Genomic DNA, 24,890 nt, shown 5'->3' with positions numbered 1-24,890 from the left:
GGGTTTCCTGTCTGCTCCTTTTTTCTTCCATTGACTCAAAACTGAGTTTCTACAACCCTCATTCCTTTTATGTTCTGTGATGTGTAGGGCATAAATCAGGACATTGTAATGCTATTAATTCCAACTTGGATAATGCTGTTTTCAGCTCTTAAATCTCCTCTGTAGCATAAAGGATGTAACTGCAGTGTCCTTAGGTTTACAAAAAAATCCCAGGAGAGCAAAAGGAGCTTCTTCTGTCTTTGCACAGTGCATGGAGTCTTATGTAAGATGGAAACCTGAAAGAAGTTTGGCAAATTGCATTAGATGACTCTAGATGTCCCACTGAAGCCTAGTAGTGCAACAGATGTATTTGATGGAGTTAAATATGCCACAGTTCAATGCTTTTTCTCAAGTGGTAGATTGCTTTCTCTCCAGTTCAAAATCTGCACTGCCTTTCCCTTCTGTAAAAACCTGGTAATAGCCTGCAGCTCTCCCAGAAGCATTGTTATCATCCTTGTCCACAGTGTGCTGTTCCCAATTCCTTCAAGACCCAAACCGATTAGCCCTAAGGTGAGAGCCTATCCAGACTTGTACTGCTTCCATATGAGCTTACAGTTGACGGTGCTGGGCAGCACTTAGCAATAAATGCATAGTTTAGTAGCATAAAAACAAAACTAGCTAGCAGTTCTGTGCTTGAAAACAGCTCTCATGGCTGCTCATCCTTCTCCAATATGCCACCAAGCTACGAATTTGTCTTCCCAGTCATAGCAGGCAGTTTCAGGTGACGAAGGGGCCTCGACCTCATTCCACGACAGCTATTTCAGTGGCGCCTTGAAGCTTGGCATGACACCATTTCTTTGCAAGTGAGGCCAGAAAGAAATTACTGCTTAGGAAAAAGCAGACTCATAGAATTTTCTCATGGCTCACAGCTCACACTAACTTCTGGGTGATTTCTGCCAGAAGGGGGATTGGCTGGCATGAGGTAGGCAAGCAAAAGGAAGGCTGCTTAGCAAAAACCTGGTCTCTCCAAGGTATTTCCTTGGCAGAACCAGAAATTACTTTCAGCTTCCCCACTTTTTGAGAAGCACTGGAGGTTTGTCTTGCCAAACTGAAAGACAATTTTTAGAACATCTCTACAGTGTCAGTCAGTGTCTGAGGAGTGTACCCAGAGCAGGAAGCTGGTTCATAACCTTCTATTTCCTACAGAATGAGACCATGGTCTAGTGAAATGTGACAGTAGGGCACAGTAAAAGCATGGACTGAAAAATGTTTACTTTTGAAAGGAGATCACAGTGGACATCCTAGAGCAGCTAGGAAAAAATCTCAATTTCACTACCAATTTCTATCCAGAATATTTTGTTTAGGGATACTTTATATTATCCAAAACAGACTTGATATGTATATGTTTCTAAAATTCACTTGACTTAAAATTAAAACATTAAAATAATTAATGCAAATCTTGTGCCAACTCCAAGTCACCTAGAAAAAGTTTCAGCATAGTAGAGTTCTTTTCACCTATGCTGCATAAATTCAGGTGATTACATTTTGGCTCATGATTTGGCATAAATACTTCACATAAGATTTTGACACCTTCCAAACATGAATTCTTTCTGCTTTCTGAACTACAATTTTGCCAACACTACATCAATGACAGTGCATTACACCTCCATCTGTGAATATCTAAATCCCTGGTTTTGGTATAATTCTAATTCTCATAAAAATATTTATTGATGGTAAAAGTTATCAATTTGAGAACAAAGAAAATAAAGTGCTTCAAGTAGCATAAAAAGCAAACAATTGTTGAGCAGAGATTATACATGTCATTATAGATTGGAATATATTGAAACACAAGTACTGGTTTTGTGATTTTTATGAATAATGCATTAAACAGAAATAATCAAGTATGTTGCAACAATTTAAGAGGATTACTTCTTTTCTTCAGTAAAGTTTCCTTATCTCAGTTTTTCCATACTTTGAAATTTGGTATGCTTTTTATTAAGATTTTTCCTAAGTCATGATTTCTTCAATTAGATATGTTAATACTTCTTTTTGTTAACTTGGCACCTACATGCAAGGGGGAAAGTTGCCACTTAGCAAATGAGAGAAGATATGGCAAAGCATCTGAAGTAATTTAGTTGCATGTATTAAAAAAAAGTCAATTAAAAAAGGAGGTGGAGGAAATGAGGTAGGAAGGATAAGAGAGGGGTGAGGGAAAACCAGATATGCTCAGAGATTGTTTTAACTTGGACAAATGCCACCGTGGCAGCAGCAAATGGTGGCTGTCTGAGGAACTGGGACACTACAGGTGTCACCTGTTCCATGATGCAGTAGTGATGTCATGCTGCAGCAGGATATGTCACTGTGGGCTTTTGTGGAAGTGCCAGAGCTACAGACAGCAGGGCTATAATTCAAGAATTCATATAAACTAACCCCTAAGTAAATTCCTATTGAGTGAATCATTCTTCTCTTTAAACAAACCATTTGAAACATATATGTTGCTGAAGCAAGGTCTAATCCTAAGCCACTCTGCTGTATCTTCTCTGGCTTCATGGTTCCTTTGGCCTGAACATAGTAATTACACATCAGCAGTTTATGTAATGAGTATTCATCATTTTCTTCAAAGCTTTAAGATAGCTTTTTTTATGGCATTGGACAGACAGGCCCCACCTCTCTCCCAGTACTGTGCTATAGCTTACATTGGCTGCTGCAAGTAGTGTCGCTTGGTGCATGAACAGTTTCATTTTCCTACATCTCTCCTAACGGATGCTGCTGTCAGGAAGTGGAGATAAGCTCCCAGATCCTCCTGTATTTACCATTTTAGTAATCAGAATCCTTTAAATTTCTCATGGTTTCAATTATAAGGAGTGTTTGGTGTTTTTTTATCCTGAGGAACTATAGCTAAAATTGTCAAATATCATGTGCAAAAAGCTGGCTATTGAGCTTGCTGGGTTTCACCAGATCTTGTCTGTCGGTAGACTGAAGCAGTGTCCCATTTTGATCTTTATACAAAAGCCCAGGAACTTCATAAGATGCTGGTCTAGTGCTTTGAAATTGTATTATTAATACAGTTTTGGATCACTAGACCATCATCTTATGAAGTGGTGTCCTGTGTGCTGGGAATGATGTCTCTGTCAAAGGAACCTGAATAAACTGCAAAGCACAAGTGGTCTCATAGAGAAGACTCTAGAATATAATGGTTTCCTACCAGATGATTGGCAACTGGAGAGGGTCAAAATTCCAAATACCTGTGTATTATCTTACATGGTGTATATTAAATCTCTTTTTTTCAGGATATTTCTGAAACACTTCGGTACAGTAGATCAACGCAAATGTGAATCTAAACCCACACCTTTTACAGCTCTTTTAAATGTAATTCTTAAATTGATTGAAAATTTTTTTTTAAAACAGAATATTATTGCCGAACATGAAATCCGTAACATTTCCTGTGCTGCACAAGACCCCGAAGACCTTTCTACGTTTGCGTACATCACTAAAGACTTGAAGACTAATCACCACTACTGCCACGTATTCACTGCGTTTGATGTGGTCAGTTTATAGATGATATTTCATTTAATAGTTCTGTCTATTCGTAATACTTAGTTCTGTTAAAACATTTTCAGGATATATTAATGGTGATTAATGGAAGGCATCATTAATTTACCCTAGGAAAAGATCGCTAGGGGATAGCAAAAGGACATTTCTGGAGATGAGCAAAGATTTTCTTTGATATCTCATTTCCCACTGGAAATAAGTCACCTCTGTCACCTCAGTTATTGACTGTATAAAAGCAAATAGCTTTTCAAACAAGTGTGGACATATAATTCTTATAACCTAACCTATAAGCGTAAGGTTTCCAAAAGTTTGTAGCAAGTATGTTTGGCCAGCCATTCTGAAATCTCAGTACACACCAAAAGATTGCCTTTATTTTTAAAGTAGCAAATTAATTATTTAATTCTAATTTCCTTGTTCTGTAATTTTTGCCTACATATCTCAAATTTGCTTCAGCAAAAGTCCTTGGAGCTCCTATTATATTGGTGGAAAATTTGTCATTTCTTCCTATACTTATATTTTTCAGGTGGGGATGCACAAATTGTTATGGTTTCAAGAAATCATGAACACATAGCAATTAATCAGTCATTAAGTTTTCAGTTAAATTTGGTGAACTAAGTAGTGGCTAAAGTTTTATGACTAAGATTTATAGTCCAAAACTTTCAAGAAAACTTATTCTTTGAGTTGTGCACAAGAGAAATTTAAGGTGCTATTAAAACTACAAAATCATTCAAGAAAAAATTTTAATAGAGTATATTGTGTACGAATTCTTGAAACATGCTTATATGAATATAGATAAGTTAAATCAAAAGAACAGGGTACCTGAACTGCAGCTTTTTATTTGGAACTGGGGAAATAGTCAACATGCACAGCAATAGTGTGTGGGAGAATATAAATAACAAGATGTACAGGTAGGTTAGAGGAATTCTAGCAGTTTGGTTGAGTGCTTTTGTTATTTAAATTCCCTGCTGACATTTTAATATCCACAGGGAGTAGGAAAACTTTGAAATTGTGTTAAAAATAGATAGACAATGATCAACAAGATGCTACATTTTATAAGTTTTAGTGATGTGTGAACAACCGAAATTAGACTGTTTGAGTGAGGCTATTATTTCTCCTGGTCTATTTAAATTGTACTTAATGGTTTTGAAGTACTGCAGTTTCATTTATAGGTTTAGTAATCAAGCAGAAATGTAGACTCAGGTATTGCAGATGAAATTTATCTCCTTTCTTGGCAAGGGAAGAAAAGTGATCCAGGAATAATTACATTTTGCCCACTTCCTGTACCTTAGGAGGAGCATTTAATATCCCAAGTACTTTAAATGGCTATTTTAAGAAATGCAAAAACTTTAACCCTCTTAACTTAGTTTTCTCCTGCAACCTAATCCTCAGTTGGGTGTTACTTACTCAAATATGCTCTTTTTGTGTTGTTCTTTTTTCCTCGGGAGTTAGGATTTTTGATGCAAGTACAAGCTCTATAAAAACTAGCTAGATGTTCAGAGTACAAGCATACTGTGAGTTAAATTTTCTGTTTAATGCCTAATGTTCATGTTAATCTGATCACCCCATTTGCTAATAGAAACAATTCTACCCATTTGCCAATGGATAGAAGTGCAATCATTTTAAGAAAATTGAGGTTTAAAATGGTAGAAATCCCCAGTAAGATGTAAGGCATTTTAAACCATATATATTTTGGTAATACAATATATGTAATGTTATGAAAAAAAAAAAAACATTCTCTCAGGTCCTTCAGTGTCTCAGGAAATGTGGGCAAGAATAATTTATTTGTAGGTAGGGAAGTATTTTAGTGTAGTGACATGCAACGACAAGCATTACTGATAAAATTTAGGTGTAACTGTACATTTAACTTTAACTCAAAATTAAAATTCTAAATTGTAAAAATATCAGACATTATTACAGAATATTGAAGGGGAAAAGGTTTGGGGGAAGAAGAGGATTTATTGCTCAGTATTTGAGATCCACTTCATTTTCATTCTTTTACTAAGCAGCTTTAAATCTATGAGTGAAGGATTCCCTCTGGAGAAACAAGCCAACAATATCTATATCAATTTCTGGTTTGTGTATTGGAGATACCCAAAGTAATTCCCATCAGATAATCCTTCATTGCCCAGTGCACCTATGAATAGAAGACAACAAAAAAGTCAGTTAAAATGTAAGGAAACAATTAGCTATTGTAATAGGTTGGCTGAGTTAAAGCTGAAGAATCCTGACTCAGACTTGGGCTGGGGCTCTGAATTGGAGCTTTGCCTGGCAAACAAGGCAGTTGACCTCATTCCTGGCCTCCCAGAAATTGTTGCTTACAAGCATTGGCTTACTCACTTTCCCTCTCTGCCTTACCAGGCAAGGAGCAGCCTGGGAAGCCCCACAGGCCTTTCTCTCTCCTTTCTGAGATGCTTGATGGGGTGCTGTGAGAGTCAGTGTCTCCTACAGCAGCCAGGGGTTCTACAGCATCCATGCTAAATGTCTGTCAGAGAGGGAGACCTGCATCCTTCCTTTTGTGCCTCGTGCTTTTGAACTTTGGAACTTATTTGAACATTTTTAGTTCAAGTAATCGCTTCATTCCATCAGAAGAATTTCCACAATGGATTTTGGTGTGCTTTTCCACCCCTGTCCTGAAGGGAATCCTGTTCCTACCAGTCCAACACAACCCCTGCAAGAATCTGTACCAACTCTGGTCCTTATAATCCTTTCCCAGTACAACAGGTGGGAAATTCCTCAAACCAAGTTTATTTACTTATGGGGTTTTTTTCAGATAACTTTTAAAGATTTCACAAGGTACAGTTTTAAAGCCGTCCTTGCCTCCATTTGCAGACTTACCTTTGTCAAGGCTCTACCACATTGTATGAAATTTATGTACAAGTTATGGTTCAGTTTTCATTTCAAATATTGAATAGAACAGTGAATTTTCTATTTTTTTTTCTATATTTCAAATATTTATTAACCAGAGAAGCAGTTAAATATTTCTTATGGTTTTCAGGTCCCAGGCAGGCATGTTTTTTTTTCATTTTACAGACAGCAAAGGTAAACAGATAATAGTGGCTTTATACAAGATTCAGGACTTAAACTAAATTTATAGCTCAGTATGGCAAACTTTCAGTCTGATCCTATCTCCCAAATTTTCAGGCTTATCTCAGTGATCTTCTTGTATGCCAAGCTAGGTGGTGTATTTTTTCAGTCCTACTAGTATTGCAGCCTGCATATTCTCCAACAAGCCATTCCTACATCTTGTCCTGCTGATATACTCCTTGGTAATATTAATAATATCCACTGTAGACAATGCCATCATGATCTAGTACACTCTCTTACTGTCATGACAGCTGATTCTAAAGACACCTCTCTTTAGAATAATATTTTTATCCCACTTAAATTACACTCCATTTCAAATTATATTATTCTCTACATTTTTAACAACTATAATCTGTTGCTCTTAATTCCTTGGCCAGCATTCTGCTAAAAGGCAGAGCACTTTATAACAGGCTCTTTAGTTTTTCTTTTATTATTCCACTGACAAACTGCAGCCTCAGTGTTTTTCAATTCTGGACAGTTTCCCTTGAAGTTTAAGGGGAGATAATTTGGAGACTACAGCTATCAAATCAGGCAGACATTTTTATTTGGGAAGTTGTAAAATTTTGGCTGGCTTGCTGTTGTGACTGTAGTCGTAACAGCAGAGAGCAAGTCCCAGTGCAGGAGTATAATTGTTTTCTGCCTGACCTAACACAGAGCAGAACTGGCACCTTTATAAGAAGCTCTTATAATGAGCAAAATAGGCTGAATTTAGCCTGTATTATATCAGTATACATGAGTGATAAAAAAGGAATGGAAATTCTTCAGGGAAATTAAAGTATAAGGCATGAAATACAATGCTTGTCCATTTAACTTTATTTTAATGATTGAAGTGGCTGAAAGTAGTGTACTTCCAAGTGCATTGCATTGGTTTCTCATTTTCTGCAAACTTAACAGTTAGACTTGATTAGTAAAGACATAACTCATTTGAAAAAGCATCAGAAACTTGGGAATTTTAAGGGATCACCTAGGTTCAAAGCAATGCAGAATTGCTTCCTACTATAGGCTATGGAGATTGAGGAAGGAGAGGGTAACAGCTAAATCATATCAAAGATTTATGAATTATTCCAAGGGGACTGTAGGACATCATATGGAGGCAAGCCAACAGGCTTGCCTTTGCTCTGCAGGGGTTCTAAACATTATTGCAGAGTTAGTAGCCCAGAAATAGGCTCTAGTAGGAGCCTAAAAATAGGTTCCAGTAGGAGCCTGAAGATAAATACACAAAAACAAACCCACAAACCTGAAGAAAAATTACCATAGGATTTACCATACTTGCCATTTAGACTAAGGTCAAATTTGAAACTCCCAGCTGCTTTTTCATTCATGTATAACTGTACTGAAAAGATATTTATATCAACCTCTCTGATACCTCATTCATGCATTATAAATATTTCAACAGGTTTTCTTCCCCATATTCAAAGAGGATTTAAAGTATTCCACCTATAACACTGGACTGGTTTTAGACATAATAGCCTGACTTTTTTGGTTATGCCCACTAACCTCCCTTCCCCTTGCTTACAGGAGTGTTGTTACACAACTGTTTGAGCTCAATTTTACTTCTAGAAAACAAACCCATGAGAAGGTTTACGCCAGGACTTGCAGCACACACTTGAAGTGGCGCACTGACCTGCACACACAGCTGCCTGCACTGTATCTGTCACTAGGAGCACACACTTCCAGCCCTGGCTCTTTGTCCCTTTGAAAACATCACACCCAGGCTGCAGCCTCTTCCTGTGCTGCTTGGTGAGCAGAGAGCATCCCAAGGCGTGTGCCCGGGGGAGCAGCACTCGGGCTGGCTTTGGAGGAGGACAGGTCAGCACAGGAGTTCTGAAATAGAGCAAGGCCAAATGTCACATTGCAACAGTGCAAGAGGGGCTGGATCCCGAGAAGAGCAGGCATGGGATAAGTTGGGAAGGTGGGAAGGTTAATGTACTTGTTCTAAAAAGAGATGACAACACACCCACCCACTCATGTTTTCATGTTTAGTAAAGATGTTTTCAAGGGGTTTAGAAGCAATTACTCTCAATACAATAAATTACTTTTAGATAGTTTTTAATCAATGAGAAATCAAATGACAGATGTAAACATCACAGAGAGTGAGGAATTTATTACCAGCATGATTTTAATTATTTACATTGCAAATCACTACCCTACTTCATGCATCTGACAATAATTCAACCTCACCTCATTTTTAACTGTTTCTGTTTTGTTCCAGAATTTAGCTTATGAAATCATTCTTACACTAGGACAAGCATTTGAGGTGGCCTATCAGCTTGCACTACAGGCACGAAAAGGGGGTCATTCTTCAACCCTTCCTGAAAGCTTTGAAAACAAACCCTCTAAACCTATTCCCAAACCACGTGTTAGTATTCGGAAGTCAGTGGTAAGTAGAAGGTAGTAATGCATGCAAAAAACCTCAAAATTCAGCTATACAGTTAAGAGTTTATATACTAGAAGCTGTACAAATAAAAATACCTCTTGAATCAGAAATGCTCCATCATGCCACCTTGCTCATCAGCTGGCAGGGTTGTGTCACCACAGCACTGGCAGCCATTTCAAACAACTGCTTATTTCAAATTTCTCCAGATTAAGATGTTGCTTGGTTAGTCTTGTGTCTTATAGTAATTACTGAACTTTAATTAATTCAGTTTAATCAATGCATACCTCTCCATGAGGTTTCATGGACTTTCCTAATCTATCACTTAATTTCTTTGGTATACAATCATGGCATATGTATCCTAATCAAATTACAAATCCAAATCAATTAACAATTATTCTGGACCAAGCAACTTCTTTTCTTACCCTTTTCCTTCTTTTTTTTTTTTTTTTTTTTTTTTTTTTTAATCTGGGATTCAATATACCTTTTCAGTGTTAATCACAGACTCCTAAGAAACAAAGCTCACTGAAGCATACGTTTTGATTGCCTTAAAAGTGCCCTCCTGAAGTGCAGAGATGATAAAAATTATTTTACAGTAGAGCTTTTTAAAAAATTATCAAAAATATTATAAATTAAGTAATAACACGGCCTTGGGGTGATTTGGGAGGGAAAGGAGAAAAATGACCGCACACTGTATCGTATTCACTGACTATAACGTGAGAACTGTACTCTATGACACTTAATTCTTGGGTGAGGGGAAGCGGGGGGGAAATGTATGAATGTACACTTTGTCATCCATTGCCACAGAATCTTCCTCCATAAAACTTTAAGTAGAAACATTTCCTGATGCCATCGTCTGTCTCATTAGCGAACAGACTTCTAAGGATGAAGTGTGGCTTTAATGAACTATGATGCCCTATAGCTTGGGGGTAAACACAGCTCTGATCTCAACAGGAAGAAGAAGGCAGCCATGAGTACATGGGAGTGTAGACACCACCATACTTGCTGCTGTACGACTTTGTCAATTCGGGATTTGCCCTGTTAGTTTAAAGAAAAACCCTCTGCTCAAGCTGCCGTGCACGGAGATGGTAACCCGTCTGTATGTTTGCATTTGTCTTAAAGCAGATAGATCCATCCGAACAAAAGACTCTTGCGAATCTACCCTGGATTGTTGAACCTGGACAAGAGGCCAAAAGAGGCATTAATACCAAGTATGAAACTACAATTTTCTGATACAAAACTGTCCCCCTGTTCCTTGTTGTGCCTTGCACGCCAAGCAGTCACAGCACAGCCTTTCCTTTATGGCAACGTTTCAATCCAGCAGAGAGGAAGACTGCACTGTATGAGTGGCCTTGTAACTAACAAAAAAGGCTGACAGTCATTTCTGGTGATGTTCTTCTTCCTGCAGCACTGACTGAAGAATGACAATATTTGAAGACTTTTAAAATTACAGTCCACAAGAGGAATGAGAAACCTTATTTTTTGTGCAGTTCTCCCTTGTGACTCTGCCACAGTGCATTCTTTGATTTCTTATTTTAAAATTCTACTTTTTAAAGAAAAAAAAAACAAAATAGCTCTAAACTAATACTAATGCTGCCTATGACTAGAGTATTTGATTGGGTTTTTTATTTAAATCTTGGCAGTTTTTAATTGAAATAGAAGCAGAATTAATAAATAGATTGTTTGTGAAACCACTGAATTCATTAATAATTATTGTGTTGAATAAAGAATTCATTAAAGTGACAAGAAATTAGGCACCCTGATTTCTGTGTGCACTGATTTTATATGTAATCATTGATGTCCTTTGATCCTCTACAGAAATAAGAACCTCTTGCATTGTAGCAAAGGATCAGAGTTTTATGAATGGTTAGAAAAAGGTATTAATAATGCACAGAAAACATTTATTAGATATTTTTATGGAAGAGAAGTACTATAGGAAAACATATGAATATTTATGGAAGGAAGCCAGATTAATTATGAGAAATATTGTTTATTTTAAAGTTAAGTAAATGACTGCAATTGCAGCATTATGAAAATTATAAGAGTTGCAGCATCAGTGCACTGGATGTTCTGTGTGATAAGTCTGGAATGCAAGTGGAATGGTCATTCTACTACACCTACATATAGTTTATGCAGTTCAACATTGCTATAGCCATGAATTCTAATAGTATTTTTAAAAAAAATAATCTCAGTGGTTCTAAAAAAGTCAAAAATATGGATTTTGCTATCAAGATTTCTGTCACAGAAAGCTTGTTTGGAAGAGTGTTGATAAAATTCTACTGCAAAACATTTTCTAAATAAAAACAGCAAGAAAAATAAAAAAATTCCAAAGTAATAAAAAATGTTTTCATGAAACAAAATAATTAAGCATTTGCTTAATATTTGGTTAAATAAGATTTACTTACTTTTTCTTTAAAGTGTTTTAATTTTTTTAATGTCTGTGGAGTATTTGTATAATACCATGATGTATATTTATGTAGAACTGAAATTATAACAGTAAAAATATCATTATAGGAGAAAAATGACATTTTAACGTATATTGTTCTTTCCAGTCAAATTGTGAATCATTTTGAAGTTCATTATAGAGATATTGATAAATTGTGTGGTTGTCTTAATGTTTTTTTAATTATTATTTTATATCCAGCTGAGGTTTTTCAGTTAGAATCATCAGCTGGTATATTCCAAAAAATGGATAATTGAACTTGGTTTAAAACTGATAATTGTATATGGTTTAGTTAAACCTAATCATAGCGCTGAGTGATGACATCCTTTTAATACAGTATTCAATTTACTTGAACAAAATAGTTCCTTGTACATATTTTTGCTTATTCACTGTTGATATGTACTTAGTCAACTGACAGTAAAAAAAAAAATAACACTAAAAATATGGTACCAAAAGGAAAATTGTATAGGAGAACAGTAAATAGTAGCCTCACTGCAACAAATACTTATGTAAATATGCTTGGGCTTCCAGTTATAAATTTTGTAATTTTGTCATTTATTTATATCCTATAAAAGCACACAAAATAAAAGGAAGTTGTACAGTCCCAGCTTTGTGTATCATTTTATCATTGCTAAGGGAAATCAGGGGCCTGATGCAAAGGATACTAAAATCAGTGGAAGATCCCCTTCACCCATTTCATTGGGCTTTGATTCTTCTACCAAGGAAACATAGGAATTGCTGTGGAGAGAATTTTGGTTTGCAATACAGATTTTGTTTACAGATGGTAAAAACATTACACTTTGAAGTCCTCAATTAACTGGTTCTTCCATGCTCTACTCAACTGCTGATTTCCCATATTTAATCACACCCTGTAAAGATTTGTGCAGGAGTTATGTTAAAACACATTCACTTCAGGCACGTAAAGTACAAACGGGCCAGGTTTTCAGGGTATAAAACTGGGGCATCTCTTATGCAGCTGAGTGACCCCTAAAATTAAAGCATGAGACAGGAGCTGCAGCAAAACTCTCAGCAGATGTAAAGGAAAGGTGTGAAACAACAGGAAGGACTGCTATCTTGCAGGAAGAATTTGATCTAGGTTTATCAAAGAGATGTCAAGCAGCTAAGGTGGCACAGGAAGCAGCTGAACTCATTTGGGAGAGATAATTGGGGCAAGAGAGACTGACGATAACTAGCAGGACTGATGAAAGATGGGACAGATGAAAAGAAAGACTTATAGGGCAGAGAATTGAGTGTGAAGGTTTTGGGACACAGGCAGTGAACAACTGAAGCCCCCACAGCAGGCAAATTTAAACTGGAAGGAAAGATAAGAATTAACACACATCAAGGACTTCTGTATTTGCAGAAACCTGGGATTTTAGAAGGAAATATATCCATCTACTCACCAATACCAGTGTAAGCCAGCTGGAGAGAAGTCCACGGGGTCTCCTCTAGCATGGGATAGTGGTTCAGCAGTCCGTTCTTTAGATCCAAAGGGACTTCTACAAACTTGCATTAATCCAAAGAAGTTACCACTTATCTTTTGGCTTTTTTGGTAGAGATGACTTTTCATTTAAGTTCCTGGTATGCTGGAAGTACATAAGCAGTAAGGAGAGAATCGTCAGTCTTAAGAGTGAAAGTAGGGAAAAACCAGAGACCTCTATAAGATCAGTCGGGAAAATTGCTGTTCTTGACCTTTAGGGAAGCAGACGCAGGTAAGGGAGGGTATGTGAAATAACTGGAGCATTTGGATGCTGGAAAACCAAGAGTTAATTCCAATGACTGACTTAGAGTGGGAAGGCAGAGAATAGGCAAGAGAGCTGATACAGAAGCAGATTGCATTTGACATGAGAAGGTAAGCAAATTGAAATCTAAATGAGAATGTGGGTAACAAAGGGTTTTGAGAATTATGTGAGTAGTGAGGTCTCTAATACGCTGTTGTTAATGGGTAACATCCACCATTTTGTCTTTGTCTTGGTGGCCATGCAGAGCTGGGTGGGGTGGTGAGCACCTTTTTGTATGTAAATCACCTCTTTTCCACACTGTTGTTATGAGTACTGTTTGCTGTTACTGTTTGGTTTTCTTCTGTCATTGCTTTTTCTTTAGTAAATTGTTATCTTAACCCATAATCTCTGGGTCCATTTTTTTTGTCCCTTTCTCTCTGGAGGGGATTGTGGAGAAGGGAAATAGCTGTTTGGTTTTAAACCACAATGATTTGCAATACCATATTCACACTTGGCAGACACACACTAAAGGAATGTGGACACACACCTGTGAAAAATTTCCCTCAGGATCAGTGAAATACTCATGTTGGATGCCTTTGCATCATTTTGAAGGACAAAGAGTTGAGCCTTGAGGAGTGGGGGTATCAGCCCAGGCTCTATCGTTGGCTTTTGCCAGTGGTCCTACAAAAAGAGTGAGCTTGACAATTTTCTCACTTGGAGGAGTGTCCTCCTCAGAGTGAATTGCTGGCTACAGCCTTCTGTGGTCCAGGAGAGCTCAGAGGGTCTCACTTAGAACCACAGGGTTGCAAGAGTGTTTTCTTTTGTTTCAGCAATTTTTTCTTGTCACAGCAATTTTCCATCCTGGCCATAATTCAGGTCAGTACCTTTCTGTGTAAGTTCAATCATAAAAGCAGTGTTACACTTGCATTCTTAGGCGGGCAAGAAAAATAGGTTTCCAAGACTGTTCGCTATAAAATAGGAGCTCATTAGCCAAAATAAGTTCCTGGGAGCACAGAGGGTTTCTGATAAGCTCATGGAGCTTAGCTGAGCTGTCATTCATCAAGGCCAAGGTCTAAGAAGTATTTCTGAAATCATAGTGTAGGCCAGTGTGAGAGGGGATGCACCACCACATACGCACTGTAAAAAAGATGCTGCTGAGACAAGACTTAAAACTGCAGAAAGTCCTGACAAACAGGGAACTTCTGTGTTTCCTAAAGCAGATGTTGGTGTTGCGTTTGAGATTGGATGCAGTGACTCCTCCAAACTGACCTGATGTTTATGAAAAGCCAGAAGAGCCACTGCTCATAGCTGGCAGGAAGAAACACTCAGCATCTCTGGTTCTGGTATTCTGCCAGGAAGTTTGTGAGAGGCTGCGGCCACAAGGTATGCATGCCTTGCAGTCATGCATCTCAGCATCAAAAACTGGTATGGCCATAAAATGGTAACCATTGGCAAGGGAATCATCAGGTTGTGAAGATTTTTGTCTGTCCTTTGGAAATGAAGCAGCATGCTAGACAACTAATGCACATACAACTGTGAAATAGTCCATCTACCATGCTAGATTAAAACAGGCAGTTTGTGCCACACGCAAGACTCTAATTTTGCACTAGATTTCTTTCAATATTTGCTGTTTAGCTGGCCTGCTTCACACTTCACTGGAAGATGGTGTCTAAGATGTCAACAAGAGAACCATCTGCAAAGAGTAACTTCAACTATCTCCAAAGTACCAGCCCAAAGAACAACTGACTCCATGAAGGAGCTGCATGGCAGTGACAAGCACGTGAGAGACATGGCATAGGGATTAGAGACAATGTTTAGATGTGGGCACTTATCTAAGAAGAGGAATATTTGTTACCTCTTGTTAAAAGACCATCTGAAGAGAGTGGGAGAAAAAAGGATTATTAACTGGCTGGAAATCCTGGCAGGATTTTCAGCACACTGGAAAGCACAGGGGGATAGTTCTTAGGCTTCTACTGAAAAGTTCTGCAATTGTTCAGTAATATTGGACTTCTTTAGGTGAAACAACATTGCTAAATCAGCAAACTGACTCTAGTGCTATCAGGTCATGCTGATTCTGGTTGACCATATGCTGGTTCTAGTTAACTTTCACACTTGATAACCTGAGCTAGACAGAGGCTAGCCACAAGTGAAATACTGCATGTAGATTTTGTCAAACTGGTGAGTGATTTTGCTCCTACTGACTAGATAGTCACACTCATCCTCATTACAAGCCTGAATGTAACCAGCCCAAACACCACTGTCCTGCTGAAGAGGCAGAAGAGGGAAAGCAGAGAAATGGCCTATGGTCCTTGCCTTTCAGGAAGGCTGTGTTCCAAATGCATGAATGGGAAACAGCATCTCCAGCTGGCTCCTGCTCTTGTAAAGACCACAAGCAAATTTCTCTTCAATCCTATTCAACTTTTACAGAGTGCCACATCTTTCTTCCTTCTGTGGAAGTCAGGTAACTAAATATATTCAAGAGTGTGGGTCTGGGTAAAGTGGTAACAACTAGGCAGATAAAAATGCCATCCATGCCATCACTATGTAAATGGAACCAAACTGTCTCCCTCTCTCTCTCTCCTGTTTTCTCTTGGCACTGAGCTTGGATAGGAAAACTGCTTTTTCTATCAATCAAAAGCTGAATTCAAAACACATTACAACAACATAAGGAAAGATGAAGCTTACTGGAAATATTTAAGAACTGCTGCCTGGATGCAGGCCTGTGTCACATGCTCTAGGATGATCCTGCTTGAGCAGGGAGGTTGGACCCATACTGCGATTCATACAGCTTCTATGCAAGATGAAGTCAGTCACAGGTGTAACTTCATAAGGTCAATTGATTGTAAGATATATGACTTTTTGTCTTTTTAAACATTTCCTATTTTCAAGTCACTAGAACTGCTAGAATTCTCCATGCCCTTATATAAAGCTAAATTCATTCTAGTATTAAGTCCTTAGGGAAAAAAAAAAAAAAAATCATCCTTAGTGTTAAGGATAGGCCAGTGCTTGAGAGATTGAGAAAGCGTGTTTGAAATTTATCTTCTTTTCTAAGCATATAAAAGAAAATCAGAAAGCCAGTGAGACAAAGGAAATGGAAATATGCTCCAGTACAGAGAATACCCAATGAGCATTAACTTTATCCTATAGTGACACCATGAGGAAAAAAAGAAATAGACCACACTAATTTAAAAACCGCAGTGGATGCAGTGCAGTCTTCATTCTTCCACTCGTGATTATTGGATAGTGATAACTGCGAGGCTACAGAAGGGCAGGCTTGGGCATGTTCTAAGCAAAACTATCCTAATGTATATAGCTGAGGCTACCACTACTTCTTTTTTGAGTTAATGTTGCAAAGACTAATATTCTTTTCTTCAATTTATCTCCCAGACAGTGTGCAAGTCTATAAAAGTATCAGTGATGGATTAAGTGAGTGATTCTGCATTGAAATTGAGTGAATCTACTGAAACATATAAGTGTCTGGGAATGCTGTGCATAAGTGGAAGTTAATATAAAAAATATTAGATAATTCACCATGGCCATCTCTCTGTCACAGCCATTACATTTAACTCAGTTATACTTATATAAAACTAAAAGAGTTAACTAAACTAAGTACCTCAAAAACCTGAGAAATTCAACTGATTGTTACAAGTATAAGGAAAAGAGACTATAAAGGTGTCAACATTATCCCCAGCCAATGATGTGGCAGGCAAGCCCTTTAGAGAGATGTACCTAAGAATTGCAGCTGATGATATATACAGCCTGCTTCACAGACAAAGAAAATGATGGGGGGAAATATTCCTGTCAATCTGACTCTGGAGATATTTGTTTCCCAGCCAGAAGTCTAGCCCTGGCATGATGCAATCTGCAAGGAAACAAAAATATGAGTATCTATTGCACCTGAAAGTATAGATCACTTGTGTTCAATACTGCATATCCTAAAGCCAATCTCGTAAGGTGAAAATATTTAAAGATCAAATTACACAGTACAAGAATGAAATTCTTCCTGATCTACAGATGACCAACAAGACCTCTGAAACCTAGTATTTCATTGCAGTCCCTTCTCTAGAGCAGACTTTTGCAGACCTGAGGCAAGTAATATTATCAGAGGGTCTCTGAAATTCCCTTCTGTGCCTATTTTTTGGTGAGACATGTAAAGCAAGGAAATAAATATCTCAGCTTTATAATAATCCATAACATTTGAAACACACAGAACACCGGGAAGCATTTAAGCAGAAACAGAATGTTTACCTGATATGTTTGTTTAGACTCCATTTTGCACAGGGATGTAGGAATTAACATCTAATTCCTTTTTGTATGTGATTTTACAAGTTTGTTTTAGATAAAAATATGGTAATAATAAATCAAATTCCTTTAAGAAATCCAAAGTTAATGTATTGACAATGACACGTTAAGAACAAAAAAAAAAATCCGTAAGTGAAACATTTAGAAATCTGTCAGTAACATTTGCCAAAACCAGTCTCTCAAAAAAACCACAGCAGTCAGTAATGCCTAGAAAAAACCTGTGGTACTCAGAGTAGACTACTTTTCCATATAACCTCAAATCTGTCATTCCACTGTTTTCCTCAGGAGTGACTTCAGGTCAGTAGTTGTGTTGGTCACCTCTTTAAAAACACCAGAACTGCAACAATTCACAACGTTTTGTAATTTCTCATTTTTTACCAGGTGTGATTCAAAGGACTCTTCATCTTATCTACTGCAGACAAATGGCTATTTATCATTTGGACTTGGCGATTCAAAATTTTTTAGTTTGAACAAATGCACCTTTGCTACCTGTTCTGTTAAGATTATCGATTTCCAACGCCTTATTTCCAACATTGTATTTCAAAACTGTTTCACTCTGATCAATGGAATAAACTTCTTTTTATTAATTACATAGGTTTAATATTAATCCCTCATTTGCTTTCCTTTGGTATTTCACTCCTTGCTTTAAAAACCCTTATCAGTTGTTCTTATACTTTGTAATTTTCACTCTAAAATATTATAAACACCATCTCTTAATATATTTGTCTATGTTGCACCACAGCTTCTACACCTTTTTTAAATGGATGTCATGTAAGATAACATCTCATGCAGCAGGTTTGGTGGTGTGGTGGCTTTTTTCACATCTGTGGAACTGTGAATTCTTGGCCCCCTTTCAAAGCTATCCAGCTTTTACACATCCTACATTGCATCTGTGCTCCCAACCATGTCAAAATTTATTTGCTGGAATGATTCCAAATCTGTAACTCCCTGATCAAGGTGATACCCTGTTATACAAGGAATATGCAAGTAGAGTACAATCAATGACACCTGGAAAATTCATTAATTTTTGCACATTGAGATTGGTTTCATAATAAATATTTCATAAAGGTTTGCTTTTCAAGAACATCTCTACTGATCCAAAGCCAAGTGTGTGGGTGTTTTTCATCTCGCTGTAGTTGATTTAACTTGTAAAAGGAGACTTAACTTCCTTTCTATAGTTCCTCTCAATTACATAAACATTTCTGTGAGCCAGTCAGTAAGAGTTTATGACAGATTTAGAGCTACTTGGTGATAATTTATGAGTATTTCATGTTGGCCTGATTACTGAAATGTTTTCTATATGGCTTCATTTGTTTAGTGTAACAAGAATCTGCTGGGAAAAAAACAGCTCTGAAACGGAAGAATGGATTAAGATACCCAGTTTTCAAACTCTACTTGGTCCTTAAGGAAATGCCAGGATTCTTTGAATATCCTGTTCAACACAGCCTCTAAAATCAGCTTAGAGAATGAAAAAGCAAAGTCCAGGAATCTGCAAGAGCAAACCTTGTATTTTGAATGGTAAGTGAAAAGTGCTAAAAAAAAGTGCTGCTTCTGCCAGTCAGCACAGAAACACCACTACTAGAGTTACACCTTGAATGTGCCACTGCTGCTGGATTATCTATGTTACTGATCTCTGGCAGTGGTTGCTCAAGTCTTGGCTTCACTTCCTTTGGGGAAGAATTTTTGCAGTCTTCCCCTTGGACTAAGTCCTTGGGTTACAATACCTAACTCAGCTGTCCTCACCTTGACATTCTGACTGGGTTTATGAACATTCCTCTTTTTCCCTTCAAGAAATCTCAGCAGTAATGAACAGTCCATTTAGAAATAATTAAAAAAACCCTCATTTTCAATAGAAAAAACATTTTGTTAGAACTCAAGTGTAGCTAAAAACACATTCTAAGCAGAAGACACTCAAGTTCCAAGCCCCCTGCTTCCTATCATACACATTAATTCCAATTGAGATATCCAAAGTATGATATACTCTTTCTCACAAAGGCAAAGTTAAGACCTCTTGTATTTGCTGCTAACTGGTAAATATTCACTATGATCAAATTTTCATTTTCCAAAACATACTGGCAGATACATAACAATCCTAAAGTAATGTCTAACCCATCATAGAAATCAAATAAAGAGCAAAATAAATAAAGCAAAGTAGATGGAGAAATTGCATGAGCTGGAAGCACTGTGGTTTAATTTTTGAAAATGAGGAGATATAATTTATATACAAAATAAAAATAAATATATAAAGAATCATCATTTTCAAAGAACATGATCCTAACTTCCTAAATTTGAATTTTAGAAAAAAAATAGCTATATGATATATAACACATAAATGTAACAGCTTGTTAAAGATCACTCTTTTTTTTTTGCTATTACATACTGAAGAAACCAGAGAGAGATCCAGAACACAAACTGAGAAAATGTTCCATTCCACAGAGTCACTTTGTGATAAAAAAAAAAAAAGTGAAGTCTAACTTTGCTGCATCAAGTCTTCCCCTAACACTACCAGTACTAGAACCCTGAACAGTGGAACCCCTTATTGAAGGAAGATTGACATAAGTAATTAAGGACTAAAATTGAGAGGTGAGTAGTGCAGGAGCTTGAGAAACTGCAATGTGTAAAAAGTTCACAGCTAGGAGAAGCCTAAGAGGAAAAGTAGATCATAGCTCATGGCCACCAAAAGTTTAACCCTTTCAACAAAGATATTTCTGGGAAAAGGAGATAAACCAGTCAAATTTGTAGACCTATCACTTATTGCCATCTACTGTGTTTAATATATTTTTAACCAAATTTAAATGATCAAGATATGCTATGAAGAAAATTCCAGGTCACATGAAGTTCAGTTGAATTGTACCTATCTCTGGCAGGTATACACTGATACAATTTCATAGTGAAAAACAATTCTTCCACAAGTTCAGCTTGGCCCCTCAACCATTTCTTTGAATGAATGTGTACCTGTAAGATCTTCCTCAAACCCAGTGCTCCAGACTATAAAAACACCAGCTGCTGACTCAAAACAACAACAAGCTAATACCTGAATCCTTGATACTGCAGAAAAAATTTTTTAAAAAGTAGTATCTGCTCTATAATTTTTGAAATAGAAAAGCTACAGCTCTTTGGCTTTGATAAATTGAGAGTGCAACATCTGCAAGAGAGTAAAACATATCTTTAAATATTTTGAAAACTCAGACACATTCAGGTGACCTTTTTTCATGCTATTGTTAAACATATACTCAAATAGAGGTAAAATTTAGGCAACATTTCTTCTGTTCAAACTCATTGAAACTGTTTCTCTTCCTATTTTCTAATTCTGAGATTTAAGGCACATATTGGCACATATTCTCTCCAACATCTCAGCTGGAAACATAACATATATTGCTATCCTGTACAGAATTTAAATAAACTTCACATCACCTTTTAAGAAATTGTGCAAATACACTGAAAAAATCAGGAGCTACCAGCTTCCTTAAGTTTATCTTACCTTACTGTGGAGATGCTGAGTGCTCATCCATCAAGACATGATTATTGACTTCAGGCTGGATTCTTTAGGTCAAAATGTTGGATCTGCATTTAGAGACAAATTTCCACTGGCCTGTGCTTATGTCTGTTCATTCATCTATTCTCTACTAAAAAGGCTCTAAGCATTTCCAAGTCTCAAATTAAAAATATGGTATTCCTCTCAGGTATTATTTCAGGGCTATTAAACCAGAAGTATGTGTTTCAGGCTTTCCTTAATCTTTCTTTTCCTACTCTACTTCTGCCAAGGGCCTTATAAACAGCAGCCAGTACTGATCAAAATATTAAAATGAAGGAGGAATTTAAGTGGTTATAACTGAGAAGCACAAAAAGAAATGTTTTTATTGTTACTCCAGAGCAGGAAAACTTGCTCTCAAAATGTGTCAAGACTAAGATTTCTTAGTACTGAAGTAAGAGTTTGAACTAGCAGGCTACAAAGTCTTATCAACCCAAGGACTGACTCTAGTGAGGAAGAGGAATATGAACAGTTATTACTGTCTTCGTAGGATATGACAGACGAATAATACGATTTTTAGAAATAAAACACTGCTACCGTGCTAGAAAGTACTATAGAAATTATATTTTCTATACAGTTACAGAGAAGAATTAGAAAAGTCTAATCCTTTAGAAAAGTAAAATAAAGGTATTTTAAATATCAAGCATACTTCATGTGCATTTATGCATTAGAAATAACACATGCTTTACCCTGAGAAGCATCATGTTTACTTTTCAAGAGTTTGAATGTGTACATTTTTCTTTGCCTCATTTTGCGTTATTTTAAACATGACGATTTTCAAAACTCATCTGAGGTCATACATTATTAGAGAAACTGAAAAAATCTAAAAATAAATCAGAGACACAAATAAACTGAAGGAAGCTAACACGGTAAGAAATTAAAAATACCACACAAACACATGGAATCTAATTGCAGCATCCTAAGTAGTACTCAGAGGATGCCTCTTGAGTACAGAATGAGAATCCTCTCTAGCCTGAAGGACATGAATCTAACCATTCCCAGAGCACTTCTCCTATGTACAACATATGGTTTGTTAAATGGAAACAAGCACAGGAAGCTAATTTGTTCTGTAAACAGTCAGGCCCCAAGAGAGAAACTGCGTATTGAAACACTTATAAGATACTTTAGCTTTCTCATCCTCCTGAACAAACACACAGAGGCAGCTTAAATAGTTCTAGCCCAATTGTCACCCAGTTGTGCTATTTCCCTGAAGTGCAACTGTAGGAGATGATATAGGAAGTGATGGAGCTGTCAATGACATGTGCAGACTGAAAATCTGATTCCTTTTAGGATGTACCCTAACAGCCTCAGTCTAGGTCTCTATTAAATCTAATTGCAAGGTTTCTCATGAAAACACCTCCTAGAAGAAAGTGAATTAATCTGGAAGAAAAGCCTCTTAAAAACCAGCATCTGTGCTCCAAACCCACTGGCCCCCACCTCCAAAAATAAAAAAAGCTCACATCAACACCATCATAGACATGGATAGAGCACACCCCACAGAAGTTTTGGAAGTGCTGAAAAACACAATCAATGTACTGTCAGTCTACTGCAGAGTTCCAGCCCCAAATAAGTCTGGTCTCAAGCTTAACATTGTACTGCCTATTGGCAGAGCCAGCAACCATGCCCCAGTCCTAGTTTGAAAGAACAAAGTGAAATTGAGCACAGAAAAAGAAAAAAAAAAAGATATCATACTGGAAGTATTCAGAGTATGTGGCACCCTCTATGTCCTCCAAATAGTAAAGGTCATTTGGCTTCTGCTTTTCTTGGAATCACGACAGAAAGGAGGTGTCCCAAGTCCTCAGAGCTCTTGGGCATCATCAGCACCATCTATGAACCCAAATAAATTTGTGCCTCCATAGTAGACACAAGGAGGAGGAAAGCACAAGGTGGACAAATCCACCTGGGAGCTCAGGCATCCTACCAGAGGGAAATACAGCCCCAAGGCTGACTTTTCCACTCCTGGGCATTGCTGTGGAGTCTGTTCTTGCTATGAAGGAGAAATGGCAACCAAAGAGCTCAAAAGGAGGCTGTGTTCTACTAGCAATTGTAAAACTATACCTGAATTCTCTGTGATCTGCTGCCATTCTGGAATTAGTGCCTTCTTGAAGATGAGGGCAAGCAGCCTTCCTGCGATGTTCTGCTCCAGGAGGATAGAGGAAAGCACTCGAGTCAGTCTCTCAGCCTGGCTTTCCACAGAAATCTGCAAAGACATCAGCTTCTGCAGAACACCTCAGGAGAGCACTGATAAGGACAGATTGTGCTGTGGTTAGATACAAACTGGGGAACTGAGCCCCATACAGAGACTTCACTGAATTTAAAAATTGTAAAAGCTCAGTGATTTGCACAGCATTCTGTAATGGGAAGTTTAACTGCGTAATTTTCTAAAGGAGGAAAATAATTTTGGGGTGGGGGATAGTTCTCTACTGGCAACAGGTTACCAGCTCCTGTTTTACCCACCCCCTCACCCATTCCAGCACTACAAGAGATCTATTTGGGAAAACCTCAGGCACTGAGTGCACAGTTCTATTTCAAATAACTGTGAAAGATAAGAGAGGGGGAAGGAGAACACTGCAGTTGGAGGAATGGTACACTTTAAGGCAAAACAAAGCATCCTCTAGAGCAGCTGTGTCACACATGGGTACAATTCCCAAGGAAAGAGAAAAAAAGTAGTATGTAAAGGAGCTGTAGGTCTAATTGACAAAGTGAAAAGACTTAAAACTTCTACAGAAACTGATGGGCATGGTTAATAGGAAGTATACAAATTGTTTTCACAAAAGCATATTATAATTTTAGTTATAGAACTAGACAAAATTGGCAACATTCATTAGTTTAATTTGAATGTAAATTGATTCATTTTGATCTGACATTAAAAAAGATAATGGGAGCAATAATATTCAATCTACATAAAAATTGCTTTTAGCCAAATTCTGTTTCCTTTACAATACATGTAACATCAAAGAGAACAGCCAAATCTGATGATACAGCAAGACTTACTTTTTTATTGCAGTAAACTGTCTTTCTAAATATTTTAAATTGAAGAAGTTGCTTTCCTGGCTCCTATTTCAATGATTTTTCACTTGAATTTTTACATACTTTTCCTGTAAATCAGATCTATTCTTTGGCTCTTCAGACATTTTCATCACTATTCCTCTTCTTCCACCTCAGTTTCAAATACTTACAGCTAACTCCAGACTTCTACATATGTGAATGCAACCATCCCAACATCACCTTCTGTGAAGAACAGCTTCCTCAGTTCCAGCAACAGGGACTTCTGTGCTGTCATTCTTCCAGAACATCCAAGAATGTTATATTTATCTCACATTTCTTCAAGTTTCTCTGCTATTTCCTTCCTGGTCACTTCAAAGTTGCAATTGTCTCTGAACTCTGCTCATGCACCATTTGCTTTCTGCATTAAACTGTGATCAGGTTTTTTTCCTTATCATCAGAATTTCATTAGTGTTTTCAGAAAAGAGAACTTTCTGCCCTGGTTCCTCATGGGAAATATTTTTCCTGTACCTTTTAACCTGGTTGGGTCTCTAAGTTCAGCCTGGCAGGGTCCTAAGCAGTAAGGACAGCACAGTCTCTGGGATAGAGGGATACTGGCTAAGAGAAGCTTCCTGCCCCTTGGATCCTCAGCTACTCAGGGGGTACCGATGGGCTCCCTACAAACTGGACACCAGAAGCAGCTCTGTTCTGAACATTGCAGGCATATTCCAAGACTGTTTTCCCTCAGTTTCCTTCTTCCTCCACATCCATATTTAATACGGTTGCTCACCTGTCAAAGCACTTCTGATGCAGTTTGTAAAGCAGCATTCTGTTTTGTTTTAAAAACAAAACCACAATAGAATATGCAGCATTCCCCTGCCATCCCAGATATAAAAAAAACTGACTCAGGAATTCAAA

The 24,890-nt window shown here is 37.4% G+C and overlaps 1 protein-coding gene across 7 annotated transcripts in view; it reads left to right on the top strand.

The window, feature by feature from the left end:
- The window catches only part of ANKS1B (ankyrin repeat and sterile alpha motif domain containing 1B), a 398,399-nt gene extending 386,360 nt beyond the window's left edge, over positions 1-12,039 (top strand). For 6 of the 7 annotated variants that reach the window (XM_077783569.2, XM_031507463.3, XM_031507475.3 and 3 more), the window contains 3 exons: positions 3,388-3,525; positions 8,828-8,995; positions 10,112-12,039. In XM_077783569.2, coding sequence (XP_077639695.1) covers positions 3,388-3,525; positions 8,828-8,995; positions 10,112-10,222 — 417 coding nt within the window. In that variant the 3' untranslated portion in view covers positions 10,223-12,039. Of the gene's footprint in view, positions 1-3,387; positions 3,526-8,827; positions 8,996-9,943 lie in introns of all 7 variants that reach the window. The other variant, XM_077783570.2, reaches the window with a different exon arrangement.
- Positions 12,040-24,890: the final 12,851 nt, after the last annotated feature.

The sequence above is a fragment of the Lonchura striata genome, chromosome 1A (genome assembly GCF_050655825.1).
Source record: "Lonchura striata isolate lonStrDom1 chromosome 1A, ASM5065582v1, whole genome shotgun sequence".
NCBI classification, from domain to species: Eukaryota; Metazoa; Chordata; class Aves; order Passeriformes; family Estrildidae; genus Lonchura; species Lonchura striata.
The sequence above is the reverse complement of the archived record's forward strand: the minus strand, read 5'-3'. Positions and strand labels throughout refer to the sequence as shown.